The 17,804-nt window shown below is 28.8% G+C and overlaps 1 protein-coding gene across 3 annotated transcripts; it reads right to left on the bottom strand.

Moving 5' to 3' along the window:
* Positions 1 to 8: 8 nt before the first annotated feature.
* On the bottom strand, positions 9 to 7,720 carry LOC127266634 (protein OBERON 2). 3 transcript variants are annotated; one of them, XM_051296961.1, is made up of 6 exons: positions 7,628 to 7,709; positions 6,259 to 6,724; positions 5,511 to 6,058; positions 5,347 to 5,410; positions 3,276 to 3,732; positions 9 to 327 (listed from the first exon to the last, which is right to left on the bottom strand). In XM_051296961.1, exons 2-5 carry the CDS (start codon positions 6,644 to 6,646, stop codon positions 3,290 to 3,292), a joined length of 1,443 nt encoding a protein of 480 aa, XP_051152918.1. In that variant the 5' UTR covers positions 6,647 to 6,724; positions 7,628 to 7,709; the 3' UTR covers positions 9 to 327; positions 3,276 to 3,289. The 3 variants fall into 3 exon arrangements, with proteins under 3 accessions (XP_051152918.1, XP_051152917.1, XP_051152916.1); XM_051296960.1 differs by lacking the exon at positions 9 to 327 and adding an exon at positions 400 to 1,291 and having other exon boundaries at positions 6,259 to 6,653; positions 7,628 to 7,720; XM_051296959.1 differs by lacking the exon at positions 9 to 327 and adding an exon at positions 400 to 1,291.
* Between the last annotated feature and the right edge of the window lie 10,084 nt (positions 7,721 to 17,804).

Raw genomic sequence — 17,804 nt, 5'->3', positions numbered from 1 at the left:
TAGTAAAAACCACTGAGCAGTTAAGCGGTTGACCTTCCTTATTTGCCTGACGTGGCTGGAGGGAATCGGTGCAGCTCAAGAGGTGTTGTCATCGCTTGATGTCAATAGAATGGCATGACCGCTTAGAGATGAACATTTAGCCAATTTTGGACTAATCCAGTCTTGCTTGATTAGCGGTGGATGTCCGGTCACTGGCGCTAGCGCAAGCGGTAAAAGCATCTCTTGCCTTCTCAGAAACGCATTCGCTTGCCTTCAATACTTAGCTTTTTGGGGCCAGAAATATCGCTCATAAAGGTTGAAAACATCAATAATATTAACAAATGGACTCTGGATCATGTCAAGCAAAACAAAACCATAAAGTAGGCCATAAATCAAATATTGCGATAATTTTCCCATAAAATTCAAGTAATACACGGTTTTATCAAGTAAAAAAAGTATGTTATTATTTGAAATTACAAATATATTCATTTTAGTAATAAAATTTTGAAATTCATTCACAATTTGGGCGGGTTTAATACCTTTAAATAAAGATGGCCGAAGACGTTATATGCAGAATTTATAAAACAACGGACGAAATTTGAAACAGTTTTGAAAATATAAAGATTTAACACAATTTCGTGAAACCACAAATTAATTTTGTGCGGTCTTGCCGTAATAGTATCGAAACTTCAGATAAGATCGAAGAATTGAAAGCTTTCCGTATAGAATCAGAAGAAGTGCAGCTGTAAACAACATCAACAAGCCTTTCCAACTCATTCTCCAAGAAAAGAAATCTTTCATTCAAGCTCAAAAAATCCTTCAATTTCTCCCTCAACTTTTCGACAACATTTGCCGGAATTTTCATTGCAAGAACACTGGAAACCATCCAAGAAATCACATACACCAGAGATAGAGCCAAAATCAAGCCACTAATAAATCTCACCACATGAACCCTAATTCCCAAATCCCCCTTTCTCCTCTTCACCTTCTCCTTAAAACCTAAATTTTCAATTAAACCGAGAGGCAAAGAAGGCGTCGCCTCCTCGAAATTATCGGCGAGAATTTTGTGAGAGAACTCCGACGACTACTCTGCTGCATCAAATCGAGAGTCTCGCATTTGCAATCGGCGTCCTTTCTGCAACCTGGAAACTAAGAGGAGCTGTCTCGCGAGGATTCTGATGGATTGGTGCTTGCTGTGAGGCTGGATATCATTTGGATCTGTGCTTTAATGGATTTCCTCTGAATAATTTTTCCGATGGTAATAGATGGATGCTTTTGCTTCTCTTCTCTGCATCCGCGTGGTTTTCCACTTCTGCGGAATTTTTAAAAATATTAAATCTAACGGTCAACTTGCAGGAGTTCGTTTTAAATTTGGAACGGAGCGGGAAGATGACTCAGGATTGAAATGACTATAATGACCCTGATCTTTTAGGGTGTATTTGTTTTTTTGTTTTTTCTTTTACCATACACGTCTTTGGGATCGAACTCGGGTATATAAATAGTAGAAAATATTTTGTGAAATACAAATAATACTATATCCTGTGTTTATTTGTGAGTAGAGATAACATAGCGTATTTAACCAAAAAAATTTGAACTATACCGCATATCATACTGAAAAATTCGATATAGTAAAAATATATACTGGTACCATATCGAAACATTTGATATACTCAATTTCAGTATACCTAAATTTTTTATACTGCACAGTTATATTCTATTTATACCGAAAATTTCATATTTTAATAGTATTTTGTATCAAATAATGTGATGTTTTTGGGTCAACGAGGCCCAGTAGTTCACAACCCGAACCCGCCCATTATGCAACTGGATCCTGTAACCCGCGGGTCCAACCTTGTCTATTGCGAAGCGTAATCTCTGCCGTTGGATTGAGGGTTTGATTCTCAACCCTTGTATAAGTCTTTGATATAAATCTTAATACATCCTCAGTCTCATTCATCGCGATTTTTCTCTCTAAAAAGCCCTAGCATCCCGACGTTGCATTCGATCAATCTTCTGTTGAGTTTTCCGGTGATCTTGTCCGGCGAAGCTGTGGAACCGATTATTGCCTTTGATGTTCGACTTGTTCTGAGGTTGTTCATCGATTTGGTTTCTCGATTTTCTGCCTACTTTGATTGTGTGATGTATTTCTTTCTTCTCTCTGAAGTTAAGCTTGAATCGTTAATGTTTCCATAGATTTGAGTTCGATTCGTGTGTTTGTTGTGTTTCCTTGGCTTAGCTAGTGTGGTTAGGGTTCGGTTGTATGTGATAGTTGGTTTCGCTTGTTATAGTTTGGATAAACTAAGTCTGAGTTCCTTTGCTTTCGAATATATAAAAGATTCTTAAGAATTTTGTAATGCTTTGTTCGATTATCTTGTAAATAACATGTTTGATCCAGCCTTAAGTAACAACAAATAGATATATACCGGTTATATCGAAACTTTTTTAAAAAATTCAAAGAAAACCTTACCCTACTCAGCAAAAAACGACAAAATAACGGCGGTGACGACCACAGATATTATAGCAAGTACCGCAACGTAGAAATAATAAGAGGGGAGAAAGAGGAAGAGAAGAAAAAAGATAGAAGTAGGTGAAAGAAATCGAAGAAATAAGAAAGAATGATAGAGAAAAAAAAGAACCAAAGGAAAGAAAAAAGTTGAAGAAAGAAGAAGGAAAAATGGAGAAGTAAAGAACCAAAAGAGGCAAAAAAGTTGAAGAAAAAAAAGAAATAAAGGGAAAATGTAAAACGGAAGAATTAGAGTATTTTTTATTGCTTATTTGTGGAGTGGTTTAGGTGTTTTTTTTTTAATTTTATTTTTGTTAAAATACTGAAATATCGAACTTTCTAAAAATTTATACTGATACCGTACCGAAATTTACGTTACGGTACCAATACCATACCGAAAAATTTGGTATTTTCGGTATGATATGGTGTGGTAAATCGATATTTGGGTATTTTTGGTAGATTTATCCATCCATCCCTATTTGTAAGATTTTTTATAATCATTTGATGTAATATAAATAAATACTAAAGTTTTGGATGTAAAATAGATTTTTAGTATGATATAAAAAAAGAAATTAATTATATGATTAAATACTTTTGAAAGAAAAAAATAATATAAATAGTAAAATTGTGTGGTAAAATCCAAAAAAGAACACAAAAGTGTTTTATGGAGCCTTGGCATTCACATGTTTTAAAGAAATTTCAAGTACAATTTTTATCATCAAATTTATATCAGCAATTTGAAAGAAGTATCATATTTTTCTCGACCACTACAAAATTGTGATATCGAAAATACCTGTGCAAAGTCGATCAATCCTCTACATCCAGATCGAATTTTTCCTTAAGAATCCGTTTCGGAACTCTACCAAATCCCTTTGCAGCTTTCGCCATGTCCCTCAGACTAGAGACTTCCTGTTTTATCGAATCGATCCTGTCCTGGACAACATCAAGCAACGATTTACAATCATTGTACGACGTATGCTTTGAGAGTGCACACTTATCTGTTTCAAGCTGTTGGTAGAGATTTAGGATGTAGTTCTTCCGAGCTGAAAGCTTTTCCTCTGCAAGCCTGTATTCGATCTCTTGTGATTTCCTTAATGCCTCCAGAATGCGATCGATTTTATCCTCAAGTTTGAGAGATTCGACTCGATAATCAAAGTTTGAAGAGAACGGCTGAGGCGAACTTGTTTCACAGACCTGCGGCTCCTCATTCCTTGGGACCTTCGAAGAACCATTGGCATTTGGCGACAACCCTGTAATGTTTTATGTATAAATTATTGTAAATAAGATAAAAGTGATCGAATATGCTTACAAGAAAACAAAGTATACTTGAATGTCTTAAAAAAATTGTCGTACACTATGCAACTCATATATTTATCAATATTTTCTCAAGTACGACTCACTTGTAATCTTACATTTCTATTTCATAAATAGATAAATATATATATTTGCATACATTCAAATTTTCCTATTTTCATAAAACTAATAAAATCATACAATTTTTTTTACACCTAACATAAAAAAAATAATAAAAGAAAAAAAAAACACCTTAAACTAATAACTCAAACAAGCACATCCGCTACGACAAAATATCACATCATAATACTATTTAAATTAAACTCAAATCCAAAACACAAATTAATGTTCAAGGAGAACACACTATAAAATGACTATGTTTGGGTGATGATTGGTTCCATGGTTACAAGTTTGGTTGGATAATATCTATTTATAATGTAAAATATGTATGATTAAAGATAAATTTAAAATATGCATTTAATTGTTTTAAAAATTATATGTCAATAAAAATATATTCAATATAGATAAATATAGATATCATTACGTAGAAAATAAAATTTTATGTAATACAAATTATATAATTAACAAATCATTTTTTCTAAACTTAAGGATCTTTGAATGCAACAAATATAGTTTTTTTTTTATTGAAGAGCCATAGAAGATTATAAGTGGTCCAAGCTTATGAAATATTTGAAAAAAAAAAAAAAAAAAAAAAAGAAAATTGGAGCAAGTGCAAACCAAAGATGGGAGGTTAAGCAAACAAACCCAATTTTTTATGCCAAAATAGCTACTAATTTTTTAAAAATTATTTAGATATTTCAAATCATAAGTTTACATATTTTTCAAATCACTTTTAGCACCTATCTTTTAAAAAACATCATATTAAATATTTTTTTTTTCATTTAAAATATTACAACTAAATCTATTTCCAATACAAAATATCACATCTAACTCATATTTATATCACATCAAATATCTATTTTTAATTTAACTTTTTACTATTTTCAAAAGTCTCCAAAACACTTCCAAAACAAAGTTTTTTTTAAAAAAATATGGCTATGAAATGGGATCAAAGAAAAAAAAATATCATGAGTAATAATCCTTTAAAAGAAAGCATGCAAGTTCAACAAAACCCAAAAGAAGTCAAGACTCTCTTATACAAACAATTTTTTGAACTTTTGACACTATTCATTAATATAATTTTTTTTAAAAAAAATATAAGATCAAATATTTTTTTCTTCTCACAAAACATCATATCAAATATTAACTTTTTACATTTTCAAAATTTTCCAAAATTCTAACTAAAGATTCGGGGAAGCTACTTTTTTCAATTTCACCAAAAGTTTATAGGGTTCATATAGCTCTCAAATGGCATATAAGTCCTTTTTAAATGCAAACAGGCTCTAAATATTCCTACATTATATTAAATGGTGCAAGACTTTTACCTTTTGTCTTCAGATGTTTAATAAGCATTTGCATTTTAAACTTATCAACTATGTTGCATAAAACGGCAAGCTATCAACTACTAAATGATAATGGTTAAAGGAAAAGAATTTCGAAGGAATGTTTACCTCTAGTCTCCGCAGAGATGTTTCCTTTCTTCCAAATATCTTCAAGGAGTGCTCCATCATTAAGCTGATGTAATATATATCAGATCAGTTAATGTTTCCAGTATTATAAATCTAGGGAGAAAAATAAAAAATAAAAACCAGTAGATACCATTTCGTCGGGGTACCTTTGACATAGCCGACTCAATATGATGCAGCAGCTGCATTGCAGATGTTCTCTTTGATCCCCGCAGAACACAAATACCAACTTTAAGAAATTTCTCAATGGCATCTCGTGAATCAAGTGATTCATAGGTTTCTAGAAGTCTTCTAACATGAGAAATCAGATCAGTTCTTGAGTCACAACGACGGCAATAGAACTCTGCATCCAAATTAGTGCTTCCTCCAACTGTGCCAGCCATATACGCTCGAAGAGCACACTCTATATGGCAATGATGTCCACAGATGAAACCCTCGACATTAGCTTCACATCGAATGTAACTATGGGTACAAGCTTTATCAATTGTTTGACAGCATAAAATACAACAACATTCTCTGCAGAAACCAGGCTCGTCACAACAAATATCACAATACATCAGTTCAGAAACAGAATCTGCTCCTTTGGACAAGCTGCTGCAAGACCTGTTTCCAGCCTTACATTGCTCTTCGGAAATTGGGGTACCAGATCCCAGATCTTCCACACTCTTCTTCGGACATTTGAATCTCCCTTTACTATCTACATCAGAAAAATAAAACTGGAAAATCAACAACTCTGTACATCAAACATGTCCCTCAAGTATAATTAACATTTCCTTCAGCACAACAACCTCAGTTGTACAACCATATCAATACAAGGAGTACACTCGCCCCAAGAAGTGATACGGCGCAAAAAAACTGATTCAGCCAACATTAAAAAAAGTTGGGAGTGGCATTGACCTCTTACAAAAACTGTGGACGGGATCCTCCAACTAAAAGATGCAAAAAAGGCACCAACATCAGCATTGGGGAATTTTTTCTTAATAAATTGTTCGACTGCGAGCCTGCTTGCGAAAGGCTTAACAGGTCCAGCACTAGAAAGCCTTTTAGGAAGATACAGATATCTATCCAAAAAGTGACCCGAACTCGAAACTCTTTTCCCAGTTTTCCAACCCCACTTATCTCCTGGATTAGGCCAATCTTCAGGGGCATACGGAAGCCCCGCACCCGAATGATTAGCTGATACTGGATATAGAACTAAAGCTTTCTCATCCAGAAGAGAAGTGTCTGCTTCACTTCCTCCAGGATTGTCAATTTCCATAGACTCTGTCTCCAACTCACGAATCATTTAAGATCTGCATCGTGTGCAAGAATGATCTCAGTGATGGGGCCAGTCTTATAACATCGCATCAATTCAGATTCACACCTTTTTACATTCAAAACAACCATACAAATCATGAAGAGATGTTAAAACAACTTCCATCACTATAATCTAAATCATAATTTATACACGTAATCAAATATACATTTAAATCATATGAATACCATTTCGACATAGGAGATCTAATTATGAATTCACAATTAACAATTAACAATTAACTATAATCTAAATCATAATTTATACACATGATTAAATATACATTTAAATCGTATGAATACCATTTCAACATAGGAGATCTAATTATGAATTCACAATTAACAATTATCGATAAATCGTTCTTCTGGACTACACTTAAAATCTAATGTTCAAAATGATCTCCCTTATAGTTCATAACTCAGACCTTCGCAGAATGGCTAAAACTAATCAATTTTCAAACTGAATCACCAGAAACTCATGCAAAACAGGCTGAGATTCAGTAATTCCATCTACACACCTAAATTTCAAGAAATAGTTCCAATTCCAAATTGAACACAATTGGTGACAAGCACAAATGCACCACCCCCAACCATTTCTTCACCTTGATAAGATCCATATCACCGGTTCAAAAACGCTGGAAAAGCGTGAAACGTGCATACTTATGGACGTGGCTGCTGACTTGGTGCAACCTCAATATGCAGCATTGCAGTTTTGTTTTTAAATAATCATAATAAAAATATTGATAATAATAGAAGAATAGCAAACTTACTTCAAACCAAAATAACTTAAAGAGTTCAAAATTAACCAATAAACAGAAAGTAAATTTTACAGCCAAATTAAAGCTCATCCAATAAATCAGCAAAAAATTGGAATTGAAATGAACAGCCACAAACTCCTTCAAACTCAATAATGATAATTCGATCAAGTTTCATCAGATACGTAAGACAAAGAAACGAATGTGTGTCAGCTTACAGGTCTTTGGGTCGGAAGAGGACGAAACCCTAGAGTCGAGAGGAGGACGAAGAACTTGGCCAAGTTTCTAATTAAACATGATACTATTATTTTTTTTAAAAAAATAAAAAATCATATAAATTGCCTAATGGTTTTAAAGCCATAAGAAAATTACAATTTTAGTCATGTATCTATATGGACTAGCCACTGTTGAAAAGGGTATTTTAGTATTTTTACATGTAAGTGATTTGTCTTCCTTAAATTCGATATCAACTCAAACGAATAACTAAGTTTGAGTTAAGAGTTTCGATTTAATTATATATACGAACACCACAAATCCGATACTATAATAAATGTGTCGGACTTAAAATCGAGGCTCTTAATTTAAATCTGATATGACAATTCGATTATAATTATAGTATATTAATATTAATTAATTATATATAATACATTTTATAAGTAACATGACTTATCTTATTTTAATCTCTTTTTTTTTTCTAAAAATAAACAAGTTTGAGAATTTTAATCGTTGATAGTCTTATTCATCATGCCCCTCTATAATTATTAAATTGGTCGATTCCATAATCCAATCCGTCGAATTCAAACCAAATCAAACCCTTATTCACTTTCATCCTAACCCTAACCCTAACCCTAACCCTAACGATTAGCCTATTTGCAATATACATATTCTACCATTGTGTTTGACAGTTAGAGGCACAGATCTCAGGTTGATTCAGTCGTATCAAAATGATATTAAGTTGACCAGATCAGTATATATATATATATATGATACATATACATAACATAAATTATATATATTGTAAAATATTTATAATACAATATATATTATATTATAATATAACATATTAATTTGATCAGATCATTATAAGACCCACTCTCAGAGATTTATTAACAGGATTAAAACTGTGAGTAAATTTCGTGAAATTATAATACATGTGATTTTAGAGGTCGAGAGTCTCGTTAGTAGAGAGAAGTTATAACCCACGAGGGAAGATGTAGAGTGGGAGAGGAGAGAGCAGTCCGGCAAGTTTTTCCAATGAATCTCGAGTGAGTTTTTTATTTTATGAGGGATTGATGGTTCGAACTGCCTGTTTGAATCAAATGTAAATTTACATAGTTTTATTACTTTGGTTATCGTATTGATTAGGTCAAATCACCTTAGTACTGATATGATCTAATTAGCAAATATCTATAAGGAATATAACAAATAATAATATACTCCCTCCGTCCACTCACAATGTTTATATATTTCTATTTTGGAACGTCCAATTACAAAGTTAACATTTCATTAAATACCCTTACTTTACATCACATCGTTACTTTTACACAAAAAAATAAGGTCAAAAATGTCATTACACTACTTTTAACTACTCACTATAATTAAAATACTATTATTTCTTAAACACCGCGCCAAAAGTAAATGTAAACTTTCAAAGCGGACGGAGGAAGTAATATATAATACATATTCGATTAATATATTATATATTATATGTAACAAAATATATCTTGATTCCAGCAAATAATATTATTATTTCAGTACATTAGTAATTTGATCTAATCATCAAATGTTTATAAAGAAAATAACAAATATTAATATAATATATAACACATTATATAACACAATATATGATATCTTTCTCGTGACAATTTGCTAATTGTTTCAGTGCTAAAGTGGTAATACGTTATCCGTCGTTTGATGATTTGCTAATTATTTCATATTAATTTGCTAATCTAATCAAATTATGATGTTGATTTAACTTTAACTACAACCATAGTTTTATTTAATTATTATTATTTTAAATTAACATATGAGTTCTTGTAACAATCCGAAGTTGACTTACGATATTTAATAATATGGGCTAAAATTGACAGCTAAATCAAAACAATCAAAATGAAAATGGGGTAATATTGTAAAAAATAAATTTTAAAAAGAAAGGGAAAAAAAATAGCAAAAAACTAATCAACCAATTGCAATTGAAAAAAATAAATAAAAATCAATTGAATGAAAAATAAATAAATAAATAAATAAAAATCAATTGAATGAAGTTATGATCCTATGTTAGAAACTTAGAATCAAATCCTAGGGGCGTAGAAATTACTAACACAAGTAACCCTATCAACTAACTACAATGAGTAAATAAATTAACATTCCTATGTATATATTATAAAATCCATATCCAATATAGAATAAATGTTACGAATATACGACATATTTTCGAAGAATATAGATAGTTGTCATCCTTATAGTTCTTCGCGGCCATCTTTCTCAAGTGACTCGTAAATAGAACAAAAAATTGTACTTTTCGTGTCCACTTTTAATGTATTTCTATTCCCATATGTCCAATTCAAAGATTTATATATTTTATTTTTTTAGTAATTGTGAACTTTACCACTAATTATTAATACTTTTTTTTTTTATGTTTATTTATCATTTTATCATTACTTTATTATACAGTTATATCTGAAAATAAGAACAATTTAGTCTTTACACTATTAGATATATTCACTACTATTAAAATACTAATATTCCTTAATTTGCATGCAAAAGATAAATGTAAATATTAAATCCCTAACAATCGTTCTTGTAAAATGGTGATTAGCGAATGTTTTGTGACTAGATTGTTTAATCCTTGCTTATATTTAATCGCATATAGAAAAGTATTAATAAAGGCGACCCAATCTTACATGTTGCTCGTTGAGTTGTTAATGACTCTAAGGGTGTGTTTGTTTGAAGGATTTTGGAGGATTTCCACTATTCATCCAATTTTTTCCCCCCAAAAACATCAAATCAAACACCTATTTTTTATTTTTTATATTATACTAAAAATCAATTTTACATTCAAAACATCACATCAAACCCTATTTATATCACATCATACAACTATTCAAATTCAAAATTTTTACTATTCAAATCCCAATCCAAAATCCAAACCCCCAAACAAACACGTTTATTTGACTTATAGTTCGTATAAATTACAAACTCTTTTAGGCAAACATAGTGAAGTCATAATTTGAGACAAATTATACATTTCCTTATCATAGATAGAGTAATTGAAAACGGAGTCTCCCAACTTGTGTGACACTAAATTTCGAATTTAATTCCATAGGTTTTTATCAAAATAAAGTAAAACTAAAATAAGTGGATTAGTGAGAAATCAGTTAAGGTTAACAAATACTTCTTAATTTGCTTTTTATTTTTTATTTTTTATTTTTAAAAAAAAATTCTCCATCTATTTTAATTTTTTGTAATTTTTTAGTATTTGTAAAATTATTTATTTTGTATATTTATATTTTAATTTGTAAATAATATTTGTAGTAAATTGTAGAGAGTGATTACTGTGCTAACTATGAGAAATCTGTGTATATAGTGGTAATTTTTCCCATCAGCACATCATAAATAGAAAGATAATATATTATTAATTTCAATTAACACAACATTAATTGAATTTTATACATAGAGTGTGTTTATGAAGATCAATGAAGGTATGTATTGTGTTGACAATTATCATGTAATATCAGTTTACAAGGTGGATCACATGTTGAATTTATTAATTTAACATTGCTGAAATCACCACCCTTAATAATTAAATAAGGTGGATAGCATGCTGAATTTCTTAATTCAATATTTTTGAAATTAATCACCGTCCTTAATATAATTAATGTGCTATCTTTTGCTATATCATATATTGTTTGTTGTTATATATTAAAATTTAGCATATAACTATAACCTAAATTGTATATTTACATATATATATATATATATTGTATAATCAAATAATATTATATATTTGTATCTATATTTTGTATAAATATTATTCAATAATATTAATATTTTTTATTTAAAAAAATAAATAAATATTTGTTACTTTTTATAATTAAATAAGAAATTTAATTTATTGATATTATTTATTTTCGATTGATAGATAATATATTTTGTAAGTATGCCATTTACTGAATATATAATTAAAATAATTTTTAGTTTTGTGAAATTTATTATTATATTTGTTAGTAATATTATTTTAAAATATTATATTTTACAATTTTATTTTTACCCAGAGCTTAAAAAAGTGTCAGAAATATTTATTAATACTAATCCTTTTGAAATTTTATATAAATAATATAATATAATTAAAACAAAACTATACAATAACTTTTTTATGTTAAAGCAAAAAAAATCTTTTTGTATAAGTTTGAAAAAATAATAAATAGTAAATATGTGCAATTTTTTTATCAAGATGCTTTAATATTATTGTTAAAGTTTTAAATTAAGAAAATTTTGAATCAAATACTTTGAATCGAATCGGATAAGATGAATCACATCTCGATACAAATATCTAAATAATATTAAAATCGAATCGAATCGAATAATTTAAAATTTATTTCAAATTGAATACATATATCATTTTAAAATTTGAAATGAATCAAACAGTCGAATATTTTCGCGAATTGAATCAAATACTGCAGTATTCATTTCAATTCGATTCATATACAACCCATTGAAAGTATGCCACGTCTCATTCCCAAGTAAAATAGGGGACAGAGATGATTGGCTTGTAGTTTTTACGGTTAACTCACGCCGTTGAATTGAAGATGAAAAAAGAGCCATTTATTCAATTGTGCATTAATGAAACAAATAAGTTGGGGTTGTGATTAAAATGAGATACAAAAAAGATATTCTAGAAGTCTTCATTGTCTGAGGTGATTAGGGTGATGAGCACTGTGATGTTGCACAAACTCATCCAAAATATGATTCAAGTATTTATGAAGTAAATATGATTGGATCTATTTTTTTTTTTTTTTTTGTTTCAGAAAAATAATAAGTTTGTGTTATACGGTAGGCTCACCCATTTTTTTCCTTCAAACTGCTAGTTTAAATAAATATTGCAAGAATTAAAGGTACCGTGAAATCGACTTGAGAATAAATCCTCTCTCTAAAAATTGGATACGCCCCGGTAGTATCTCTGGTAGCCGACGTTCTAATCCAAAGATAAAACAGTTTCCGTCTCCGATTTGAGTGACACCTCAGATCGTCGAAGCTCCGACAAATAAAGACAATGGAGGAACTAATTAGTTGGAGAGGTTTTCGGAAATTTAGAAGAGAAGAGATGACGAGGAGATGATGTTGTTGGTGTGTTTGAATGAATGAGAGAGGTCTTCCTTTTATAGGCACACCACCCGGGGGAAATAAAACAACCTTTGTCATGAAAGACAATGATATTATTTCCGTAAATTACAATTGCGATTAAGGTAGTGATATTGTTACCATAAATTACAATAACGATTAAGGAATGATTTGATCACGATTGTGATTGCGATTTACGGTCAACTTACCAGATAAAACATCATCCGGATCTTGGAATCTCAATATTTGAGCTCATCTTGAACTCCAAGACTTGGGTTTGTCTCAAGACAAAAAATTAAGTGTTTAAGATTTGGGCTCGATTATTAGGTTGTGGTACAAAACTTGGCCTTGCCAAGCCAAGCATTTACCAAGCCCCACGACCCATGACCCCGGCCCTAGCCCGTGTATGTCTACATCTTGTGTCTAGTCTGGGTGGGAGGGGCGTGTGGCTTACCAGTACTCTTGTACCCCGTTTATACTTCTTGTCATCTTTATTATACAACTTATTATATATGTACATCATTAGCGACACAATCAGTAAATGGGAAACAACTTTCCACTTTTACCCAGAGCCCATAATAATGTTTATCCCACGACTTTTAATTATATTTTAGTCCAAACAATTGAAAAAATCTTAATTAATTTACATGTTGACCTAAAGCATTTCTACTCACCGAAAATCGGTTTCGAGAAATTTTGAATTTAATTTTTATATAATTAATTGCATCGGCTATTTAACTAATTTATTCTACACAAGCTCATAAATATGTGTTATACTCTAGGCTCAGTTCACATGAATGCAGGAACTTTCCATAAGTAGCAAACGTAATTAATATAATTTAGTAATGTTTACTGATATTAATTCTTTATATGTTTATTCTAGGTTCCGCCTCACCTCCAACTCCTTTCACTATTGGAACGCGGTCTTCAATCATCATTCAAAAAGACAACAAAATTAAGATTATTTGAATTAAATGAAAAAAAATATATTATTTGATTTAAAAGTATTCTTGTAAATTTAATATAATTATCTTTGCAATATTTCAGCATTTTGTGGCCTCACGACGCTTCTAGTAAATTTTGTAGTGTTTCATTCGAATGTGCACGAGGACAAGATAACTTGTAAGCATAATATTTTAATGTCCTCCCTTTGTGGGAGGTCAGGTCGAGCAACACATCGATTCAAAGGCCCAAGGCACATACAATAAATGTTTCTATGATATTAGAGCGAGCCGGGAAGAAAGGGGAGGAGGAGATTGACTAGACATTATTGGCCGACTGGCGGAGATGTTGGTTGTCTAAATAAGTTAGATATAGTGAAAAATGAATAGAGGTTGGAGGCATCTGACTAGTCCTGATGCGTTGATGCATACCGGAAGCTTGTCACTGCTAGAAAAATGGTTAAATGTTTCGGAATATTTGTCGTGGTTGAATATATTGTCACAACATAATACTATAAATAAAGATAAATTAAATATACACTTTTATTATCGCAGATATTTGCAACAAATATTTATACCATTAAAAATATTATCTTCTTATATTTTTGTCACAAAATTCCGCAACGAATATAAATTTCATTAAGTTTTGTTGCAAATGCCCACGACAATGTATTAAATTAAATAATCACAAAAGTGATTCCTAAGTTTGCAACAATTTTTTTTTTTTTTTTGTCGCGAATTTGTGCCACAAATATATGAATTTAAGTAATAAATCATATGTGTTTGTGACAATTTTTGAAAAATAAATAATATAAAATTTGTTTTAGAAATTTGTGACAATTTAAAAACTAAATATTTTCTTCCAAATTTGTTACAATTATATGAAATTACTTTTTAAAAGAGTCATGAAAGAAATTCATACATAACATTTGTTGCAATAATGGTCACAACACTTAGTAATTGTCACAACACTTCATGCCAATTAAAACCTATAATGTTTAAACAATTGTAACATATGTGTATGACTATGATTCAAAACAATCAAATAATTGACACAAAATTAAAACTAACAGAATTGTTACAGAACTCCATAATAATTAATGATAACTAATTTTTTAAAGTTATTATCGCGAGTGCCTGCAACAACTTTTTGAACAAAATAATAAAAACCTTGTCGCAGTAATCCCTAATAAATTGACAACCAAATATGACTATAAACTTATAAAAAAAAAAAAAAATCCCGAAAAAAAGTCACTCAAATGAGATTTTATGAGTAAGTAAAATTGTGTAAGAGATCCCACTCAATACCATTCGTAGTTTTGTAGTAGATTAATAAATAATAATATTTTATCCGTTAGTAAAAATGTAAGAGATTTTAACATTTTTGTCATTGGATTTTATGTATAAAAAAATTGTATGTATAATAGTATATTTGTAATTTAAAAAAAAAATTAAAAGTATTTTTGTATAATACTAGCGGAAAGCCCATACTACGGTGTAATCAACGAAAAAGACTTGCAATGTATATGAACTTTTGTCATTTATTTCAAAATACACTATTCAAAATTTTTATTGATTTTATGTTTTATTTTTTTCAAATATTTTAATAGTTTCATAATTTTAAGAATTAAACTTTTTTATAAAATAATGATAATTAAATAAATAACAATGACTATAATTTTTATTGAACACAAATAAAATAATCTATTCAAATTTATAATAATAATGTTAAAACTATTTTATCATAAAATTAAACAAACATAAATTAAATTAAACTAATACTCTCTTCTTTCCTATCTAATTTTCTTTTATTAGTTTTGTATGTGACATTTAAAATTATTAGAATAAAAGAAATTATATGCTAAAGGATAAAATATTTTTAATTATTATATAAATAATAAATATACAATTACACATACAATTAATTTATATATAAAATATAAATAACAAATATATCATAATTTTTTTACACATTTCTACTAACAAAAGCATTATAAGTAATATTTTATAATCCGTTATAAAAAATAAATAAATAAATAATTACATTAAATACGAATGGAGGGAGTATTGAATTTTAAGATATCTTTTAACTTATTAATTTTTAAAAACATATATCAAACTTATCACAATTTTTTGACAAATTATATATATATATATTATGAAATATGTATATATAAATATTGTGTTTAATGTTCAGTATAAATTAATTTTAAAATTATTAAATTGGTCATTTTCAAAATATCTTTTTTTATACTTTCCGTTTATTTAATTTTTATCTACTCATATATTTTTTACTTTTAATAATATTTTATGAAATATGTTTATCAATATCAACTTTAACTACATCAAATAATTAAAAAAAAAAAAAAAACAACAACAACAAACTTCAATTCCATATTTGCTAACATTTTTTTCTATTTACATCTAACACATTTAAATTCAATTTAATATTTCTTCTTTCAACTTACCTTTTAATCGTTATCTTTTTTCTTATTTTTCTATTTATCTTTGTTTTTCACATTTCTTTTATTTCTTCTCATATCATTGCTTCTTTTATAATCTTCTCTCATCGCCCATACGAAAATGTCATCCCTACAAATATAATCAAAGATGTCGAAAGAGGACATCCTACATTTGGGAGACTTCATCAGCCACAAACTTTGAAATTACAATATGCAATTCACTGCATTAGTCTCATATTCGTCTTTAAATTTGCAAACGAATTCAATGTAATGTACATGAAATAATAACGCCTTCAACTATACATTTTCCAAATATATTAACACAAACTTCATTTTTTTAGGTATCCGAACACCATACATAAATCAAATCATACACCTATCCATTAAACTGCCACCGTCATCATTTTAGCCCCTGCTTCCCACTTCTGCATGTCATTATTGTCTGTTCAGACTCAGAGTTCCCACCGTTTCTGTATTACAGCCAATTGGCCACACTCAGATATTTTAGTGTAAATGTAAAAAAGATCCAACGGTAAGAAGTTTAAGGTAATAAGTTTGTACCCTAACTTAAACTGCATCTCAATTTCAAATTGCAAGCAATTTTCCTACCACTACAAAAATATATATATATATATATCAATTTTATAACGAGATTTTTTCGTTCTTAAATACACTTTTTCCGTTACTAATGATATTAGAGACGGAATTAGAGATGAAATTACGTTAGCTACGTGAACTTTAAGAACGAAATTCCATTACAAATATACTATTTTTTTATTTTATTTTTTTGTAGTGTACCAGAAATTGCTCTATTGCATCATATTTTTTACTAGCAAGAAACTTCTGCAGTAAGCAATGGAAATGCAGTGGGGCATTTTGAATCAAAGAGAGTTGTAGTATTTATAATTATTTAATAAATTTTAAAAGTACATAGAGATAATCTTGTAAGGTCTCTTCAACTACAACTTCTAACTTTTCATAAAACAAATTTTTAAATAAATATATTTATTTAAAATATATATACTGTTATGCTCAAACTTTTTTGTTACATAATCCTACGTTTTAGTAATTTTAATTTCAAATAAAAATTAAATTTAATATTTTATTTTCAACATAAAAATAAAATTATAATAAAATTATCAACAACAGCATGAAAAATAAATAAATTATATATTCTTATAGAATTATAATAATTATCTAAAAACTTTAATACATGTCAAATTAAATAAATAAGTTGTTTCTAAAACATTAATAAATATACATGAACTATTAATAATAATTAAAAACATATACACAATACATTTTTATAAATCATAATATTATTATTTTAAATTTTGTTGAATGGAATTGAAGATTAAAAATAAAAAATAGGATTTGATTGGAATCAATTTTAATGTTTTCTCTAGGATATACTATTATACTACTTTTCACTTACATATATAATATTCTTACTTATTAAATGATAAATCATATTTAATTTTATGATGATAGATCTACAATAGAAAAAATAAAAATTTAGAATACAATTACATTACATAAAAAAAATTAAAAATACAATTACATTACATACAAACTTTTATGTATTGTAAAATAAATTTATTATATAAGTACGAAACAAACAATTTTAAAAATATATATGCAATAATTATTAT

This window comes from Andrographis paniculata, unplaced genomic scaffold (genome assembly GCF_009805555.1).
Source record: "Andrographis paniculata isolate CXL003 unplaced genomic scaffold, ASM980555v1 Contig76END, whole genome shotgun sequence".
Taxonomy (NCBI): domain Eukaryota; kingdom Viridiplantae; phylum Streptophyta; class Magnoliopsida; order Lamiales; family Acanthaceae; genus Andrographis; species Andrographis paniculata.
Note: the sequence above shows the minus strand (reverse complement) of the source record. Positions and strands in the feature narration are given on the sequence as shown.